The sequence below is a fragment of the Calidris pugnax genome, unplaced genomic scaffold (genome assembly GCF_001431845.1).
Source record: "Calidris pugnax isolate Ruff unplaced genomic scaffold, ASM143184v1 scaffold70, whole genome shotgun sequence".
In the NCBI taxonomy this organism is placed as follows: Eukaryota; Metazoa; Chordata; class Aves; order Charadriiformes; family Scolopacidae; genus Calidris; species Calidris pugnax.
In genome coordinates, this window is record NW_015090862.1 from 5,885,308 (window position 1) to 5,893,325 (window position 8,018).

Here is an 8,018-nt window from a genome sequence, read left to right on the forward strand (position 1 = left end):
AAAAATAAAAAAAAATCCCAATATAAGCTAGTTTACAAAAAAAAAACCAAAACAAATCACAAAGCAAAAAAAGGATCTGCTGATATTTTTTTCTTTTTTAAAAAATAAATATTTTAGAAATCTACTGTGAAAGATGAAGTAACTCCACCTTGGAAAAGGGCTCAATAAAATCTCAGCCTATGCTGAGAAAAAGAAGCATTCATTCAATAATAAAACCCACTCAGACTGGCACCTCAAACCAACCCATACAATGCACAGAATATAACAGTGTGTATTGTATTCACAAATTTATTCTTATATGAAATAATAGTCATAGGTGATATAAAATAAAATATAATCAATACTGTTCCTTAAAATTACTTATTTTGGTGATAACTGAGACGTTATCGCAATCTATATAAAAATAATTCTGCAGTACATTTAGAAAATAACCAATTTATTCCTATAGGTGAACTGAAAAAAATGTGGAAATCTTTCATGTCTCTATTTTATTCTTTATGCACAAAGAAGATATAAATCCGCTATTACTTAAATATTACTTTGGTGCTACTGCATTTAATTGAAAAGGCCACAGAGAATTAAGAAGTTTGCTCAATTATTTACTAGTTAAAAAAAGGATAAAATAAAAATGTTTAAAAAGTAAAATTTAAATTTATGCTATTATTTCTACCTAAACATCTTTTGGGTTGTTTTTTCTTTTTAAAGAGGGTTAGGTGTTTTGATTTTTGGGTCTACAGCACAGCTCTTACATAAAAGAGATGATAAGGTAAAACTTTAAAGACAGATGCAATTTTTAACTATTTTTTTTCCAGAAAGCTCTATATTAAAATTTTGTAAGCCTTCCATAGACTGAGAATATTTTTATATATCAACAGGTGAAGGACAAAAAAAACCCCTAAAAACCAGAGGAAACAGGCAAGTGCTTTATTTTCTTTACAAAACACATCAAGATGTTTTTTCTATTTAATTTGGTGAGGATTCGTGAAATTATATTTTTTTAACTTATTATACATAACGGTAACATTTTACTTCTTAGTAAGGGATTTGTATTAAAACACTACTTTTCACTTTCATCTGTTCCTCCTAGAACATATAGAAATTACAAAATTTTAACTACTTCTAATAGTAAAAACTCCTGATTCAATTTTTAAATTTTTAATGTATGTGCCAGTGCACACATGACCATCTATTGGGGTGTTCAGATACTTGATTTTTAGGTTAATATTAAGCTATCTTCTGGCTTATAAAGATAAGTTGAAAAGGACAAAACATATTTATTAAAAAGTATAAAATGCACATTTTCTACATGTCATTTCCCACCTGCTTTGTGTGTAAATAAATCAGATTTTATAAACATCAGCAGGTACCAAGGAACGTCAAAACCCAAAACCTAATACAATTATCTAAGTAAAAATCTCAAACAACGAGGTACATACTATCAACCGCTAATTGATCAAACAATACAAATAAAAGCAGTAAAACATCAAAATTAGGGTATGTACTGTTCTCTCATTATGGGATCACCAAGATGTGTGCTTCAAAACACTGTAACACAAAAACCAACCCCCTAACTTCAACATCCCTTCCTCCTGTATATTTAAATAAGTCATTTACTCCAACTTGCAGAACTCATAGGAGAGAAAATGCTAAAAGGTAGCAAGATGTTAAAAAAAAAATTAAATAAAACCTTAGGCAACATGATATAGGATCATCATATGATTTGTCATCTATTTACTAACTCTTCAAGCTCATAAAGGTCACCTCTGACCCATAACAGGCACATGCTATCAATTTTCAAGCCATGCTCTCCTACAGTACCAGCACTTCCATCTACTATATGCCTGGAAATACTTAATAAGATCAAAGCCTTTTTTCCTGCTACAAGAACAAAGAGAAATGTTGTAATAGAGTGATCTGTGCTCTAGAAAGAATAAAATCAAAACTCCATGCAAGTTATATTCCCTTTGCTTCAGGGGTATTGTATAGTTAATTTTACTTAAGTCTTATATATATCTTCACATAAAACTTCAAACAGATTGTTTTAGCCTAGAAGCAGACATGAAAGAAAAATAATTTCATATTTGAGAGACAGCTGGCATTTATACCAAAGGAAATGAAATAGAGACCAAGCAATTTTACTCATTCCCCTAACCTCTCCTCCAGTATCTTTTCTGTTATTCAAGGAGCTCATACGCAGCATCTTTAATGAACATAAACGTCCATAGTTTAATTATCACTGAACAGAAATCTTGGCAAAAACTTTGCTAATGAAGACAAGGCTCACACAGGCCCAGGAGAGGAGAAACAGCAGTTAAAAAAAAAAAAAACACAACACAAAAAAAATATTAATATCAGCATCTCCCTTCTTTCTACTTAATGTTATTTTTATAACAGAAGCTAAAACCACATACAAACAACAAACTGGAAAAAACATAGTGTTAAATTTACCACTGTATGCTAATTTTTATACACAAAAATCAGAACTGTTGCCACATGAACTTAAAAATTGTTAAGTACCACCCATGAAACCGAAGTATCGCATTCAATTTCCAGAAAGTTAAAATACAGAGAGTTGGGTTTGTTGTTTGTTTGTTGTTTTTTTTTCCAGAATCTGCTTTTTTTCCTCCCCGGCTCCGGTGGCTGTAGCAACGTTTCGGTGACTCGGGAGGACCCCGGCCCGCTCGGGGCAGGCCCCTCCATGGCCGCCTCACGGGACGGCGGGGCCACCGCCGCCTCAGCGGGGCTGGCAGCGGAGCAGCGATACCGAGCCGCGCTCCGAGAGGAGCCCTTTGGGGGAAAAGAAGTACAAAAAAACCCCAAACAAAAACAAACAAACAAAAAAACACCCAAAAAGAAACCCCAGGGAAAGGCGCGGGCACTCGGGAGCCTCAACTTCGCCTCAGCCGGCTGCCCCGAGGTACCGGCGGCGGCCCCGGCCCCCTCAGGGAGCGCCGCCCGGCTGCGGGCTGCCGGCCCCCCGGCCACACAAAGCAGTCCCCGGACGGTTCGTCTCACAGACCGCTCGCCCCCCGGTTCGCTCCAGCGGGGGCGAGCACCCCCCTCCCGCCCTCAGAGGGGACTCCGGCGCTCGGAACTTGTCTTCCCCCGCGCGGCTCCCGAACAAAGCCGGCCGCCCTTACCGTCTTCCCGTTGTAGTAGTACATGAGGGAGTTGCTGCCCACCCCGGGGACGGGGTACGCGCAGTACATGGCGAGGCTGGCGGCGGGCCGGGCTGAGGTGCGCCGCCTCTCTCCGCCGCATCCAGCCGCCCGCCCGCCCGCCGCCCCGCGCACATGGAGCGCCTCGCAGGCGGCTTATGCAAAGCAGGACTGAACCATCTGCGGGCGGGCGCGGGGGTCGGGCCGGGCGCCGGGCCTGGCCGCGGGAGGAAGTGGGCACGGCCTGCGCCGGTTAAGCTTCGTGTTTTAATTAAATTAGAGCGCTCGTGGCAGCGGAGACGCCACACGGCCATCTGGCCCTGCCTGAAGTTGGTCCCAAGTTCGGCCGACGCCTCCCAGAGCCACGGGGAGCGGCGGGGGGTGGGGTCCCCACGCGGAGCCACCGGGAGCACCCCACGGCCCCAGCGCACAGCCCCGGGCAGGGAGCCCTGTGGGACGATGCCACCCTAACCCAAAGGCAAGGCACACACAAGATGCTTGGACTAGAGAGTAAAATAAATAATCATGTCAACGTTTTCATTTTATGGGATCACCCCAAATCCATCTTTGAGATCCAGAACACAAAGTATGATGGTCCCTTGGAAACATAAGCCCAGACTCCCTTTATGTTCTATAATACTTTTTTCTTTGAAAAAAGCAATTCTGGGCCCATATAAGAAAGGGAAGAAGAGATGGGACACGCACCCCCCCACACACACACACACCCCCAACAACTTTGGCACATCACAAAACTGTGAATTATACAACCCAGCAAACAGACCGCAACTTCCAGCACAAAAATCCCTCAATATCTGCACATTATCTATGCCTGGTAAGTCTTGTTGCTTTCTTCACTAAACAGTGGCATTAGCTACCTTTAACTCTTAATGAGATGCACACTATTTTTTTTCCGTTTCTCCATACAAACGCAGCTGGTTATTGACTGAGCTCCTACTAAGTCAGATAGGGATTTCAATCCAGGGAAAAAAAGGTTAAAGCAAAACCGCATTTCTCCACCTCTAACTGTATCAACCGCCAAATGCTGTGAATTCTCCTTGCCTCCCTCCTGACAAAAGCAGGAAAATACTTCAGGATAAGGAAGAAAAAAAAAAAGGCAAAGTTTAACTCAGCAATTTACAGGGAAAGAGAGCAAGTTGCAGAAATTTGGTTCGTTTTCCCAAGCACTTTGTGCATCAGGGAAATCTTCTGAACTAAGAAGACCCACAAGTCAATTTGTAGTCAATTATAGACAAATCGACTACAGAAGAATACTATGGTCAGATAAAAATCTTAGTGCATGTTCTGTATACTGTCCATTATCTCAGGAGGTAACTACTGTCATGTCTGTAAATGCACAAAATATACACATACTGACAAGAAATATTCACACCTCCAGCTTCAAATGCTTTTTCAGTGAACTCTTCCAGTCCATTAGGAGACTACTGTGCTCAGAGTGCGCTGGCAAACACATCCTCAAGTTTACATCAGCTCAGAACACTTGTGTTTTTACTGCAAGTCAAACCACACATCCAGAACTATTTAACTATGCAGTAAAGCTAACGATATCTGAACTGAACTACTCTTCAGTACAAAAGGCGTAGCAGCAGCTGCAAAAAAGAACATCACTGTACTTCAGACTATTAAATGGCCAGGCCTGCAGAGTGACTTGCAGCTCCCTTCCTCCCCCAGGGACCACAAAGACCCATTTCAGCCCCCAGAGAGTCCGTAAGAAGCTCTGATTTGCAGCTAACAATGTCATTCCTTAAAGCTTCTCACTAATGTTCAGGACTCTACAGATGAGATCTGCTAAAAGATCTTCACATCTTTGCATGGGCTACTTCTCATGGCACGCTAGATTAAAATCACTAATTCAGACTAATGTACAACTTAGCAAAAAACCCTAAATGCTGGAAATGGCACTTTCAGCTTGCAACAGAACCCTTTTTTTCTGAAATAATTCAAGCACACAAAGTTTTAAACCATTAAAAATACTCTCAGGGTAACGGGAGTCGGTTCTTTGAAGTAAAGACTATCATCAACATTGTTGTAATTGCTACTGCGCTTCCATGCACATGTGCTCAGTTTTCAAAACAGTTGTATTTGAGATGAAAAGCATGATCAAGTCCCTTCTCAAATAATAAGCATTATCCACCCATATTAGAAGTAATTGGGAAAAAAAAGTAAAAACATACTGCAGGAAAAACTAGCTTTACTATGTAGCCCTGGGGGAGAGGGGCTTCCCCACACTACAACTGCCCTATTCTTCTACAGAGCAACTCTAACGAAAAATATATAGCTAATATTAACTGGTAATATTTACTAACACAATTAACATTTATCAGTAAATCATTGACATTGTTCACCATCACAAGGTAAGACAACAGCAACAATATGATCAATAAAACGGAGTAACGCCACTGTGGATGCTGTTTGTAGACAAACTAAAGACTGGTACCTCCATAATGAGTCAATAAATGAATTTGGTCCTGAGTTACTCCCCCACAAATCAGCAGGATAACAATTTCATTTTACCAAAAAGGGAATGAGTTGTCCTACTCTCAGTTACATTGGTGGAAACAAAATCTTAGCATACAATACTTGAAATTATCACTATCTGCTCTACGTTTACTATACAAAACCACTGTTTCTCACAGGACATCTGCTACATGGATTCACCTTACAGGATCAGACCAGAATTCCATCAAGCATATCAGACTTTAATTCGCAGAAGTTTACTTTCACCAGAACAGATGAAAAATAAACCTAAAACGGAAGGATTTGAAAGACCGCTCAAAAAATTGCGACGTTGCTAGGAGTAACTCCATATTTGCAGGACCTACTACCAAGTAACTATTCTAAAATCTCCTAAAGTCCAAAGTAAGTTTTTGTTTTGTGGTTGCAATTTTTATAATCCCCATTTAAGCCAAGCAACAGCTGCTCTGAAATTTGTTTTCTTAAGAGAATCATGTTACAGTGCAATGAATCATAGCTGGATCAGCGATACTGTACCGGGTACAGTTGTTTACTCCATTTTTCCTCGGTGACAAGTCAAGGGTTAATCTTATGACTCAGCCTGACAAAACAAGTCAGCTGGAGACAGGGCCAATTTTTTAAACTTGATTTCAGACAGACATGCCGTCAGCAGAGGAGCACTGAACTGACATGCACTTTGTAGCCCGAATTGTTTCCACTCATGACCCTGTACTGTGTGTCAAAAACAATAAACTGCCTGTTCCTAAAGTATGTAAAGAGATTATGAAAGCTGATGCAGAGCGAAATACTGACCTAATAATAAACCAAGCTACCTGCAGCAGAGTATTTTCAAAGATCACTTTAACACCAGGAGATTTTGTGAATGAACCACATGTTCTCCCTGAAAACAAACTTTTATGTGAGATATATTTTAGTCCAACTCGTCAGAGCCACAAAGCAAAACCACAATAAGCATATGTAACCCACCATCTGAATTTATAAAAAATAAACATAATTCCTCCAGATCACTGCAAATTATACCATCTGAAAGATAATTATGTAACTGTCATCCTCTGGTCAAATGTATTCCATTACAAGACAGAAATAGCTAAATACTTTAAAAAGGTTATTGCTTTTAATCACAGTTTATTATTTTAAATGGGTCTATTCAGACACAACAAGCAGCCCAAACTTCTAAAATTAATTATGTGAAACTAGAAATTAAAGTTTCTTTTACACCAACAAAAGCAACTGTGAAGGAAGTTTCCTCGTGGAGAGTGGGCCCCAATCCTGCTGAAAACATGGTAACTTGGTAAGACCCCAAACCTTTTGATGGCAATACCAATTCTATTGTTCTTACTAATTTCCATTTAATTTCTCAGGGGCTAGGTTAACCTGCTCTCTCTGGAGATAAGGCAAAGACAGCTGCCCTACAAGTCCCTCCCTTCCTCCCCACTCTGTCCAAGGTTGGAACTTATCAATTTCAAACACATTCGACAGAGGGACAGAAGTTTCACAAGCGATTAAGTTCTTACCATTTCTAAGAAAAATAGAACCTGAAGAGGAGAGACAGACCCCAACTGATGCCCAGTGGAAATAAAGGCAAGGAATGGGGATATAGAAGCTAAAAGACAAATTCATAGAAAGTCGGTCCAATACCAAACAACCCGTTGCTAATTAAAATACACATAGTAACTTTAAGCTACTTCTCTTGCAACATTTCAGGAAAAAAAAATTCTAGGCATTTTAGAACTCCCAGTATAACTTATTTTAAAAACCAAACATTTATGATGATTAACTAGAGCAAGGCCAGAGTTAGGCTCCTCCAAAAAGGATGCCTTGAATGTCATGTATAATGCAGATGTCAGAACAGACACAATTTCAAGGCTTAAGAAACAAACCTGGCTGTTTTAAAGGGGAAACACATTGTTCATTATACATCCTCCATTTATTTCATCAGTTAAAGAAACATTAATTTATTTTAAAATTCTGGAAGTATAGCCTTCTGTTGTTAACCAACCACCAAGTATGCTGTTCAGCAGAGACAGAGCAGACTAATTGTATTTAAAACAATTGAAAATAACCCAGTGGCCAAATTTGATAGGCAAAACCCCCTCAATATCCAAAGGAAGGTGTTTTAAGCAAATCAATTTACTCATCTACGCAAGAGCTAAAATAGTTCGGTGGTTTTCCTGTTCAAAAGGTTTGTCTTTAACTTCACCTTTATATTACTATAACCATGGAAGAGGGGACAGTTTTAAAGGATTGAGAACAGACAACAAATATTAACAAAATGGATATTAATTACTATACATTAGTTTTACCTAGCATTATTACAATTTGGGGGGGGGGGGGCCGGGGGCTGGGTTGTGGGGTTTTTATTTGTTG

The 8,018-nt window shown here is 39.7% G+C and overlaps 1 protein-coding gene across 10 annotated transcripts in view; it reads right to left on the reverse strand.

Moving 5' to 3' along the window:
• TCF12 (transcription factor 12) overlaps nucleotides 1-8,018 on the reverse strand; it is a 171,707-nt gene that overhangs the window by 38,942 nt on the left and 124,747 nt on the right. The window contains exon 1 of one of the 10 annotated variants that reach the window (XM_014944372.1): nucleotides 3,141-3,302. The exons of 7 other annotated variants lie outside the window; for them this stretch is intronic. In XM_014944372.1, coding sequence (XP_014799858.1) covers nucleotides 3,141-3,209 — 69 coding nt within the window. In that variant the 5' untranslated portion in view covers nucleotides 3,210-3,302. Of the gene's footprint in view, nucleotides 1-3,140; nucleotides 3,303-8,018 lie in introns of those variants that run through there. 2 more of the 10 variants (XM_014944370.1, XM_014944371.1) reach the window with 2 other exon arrangements.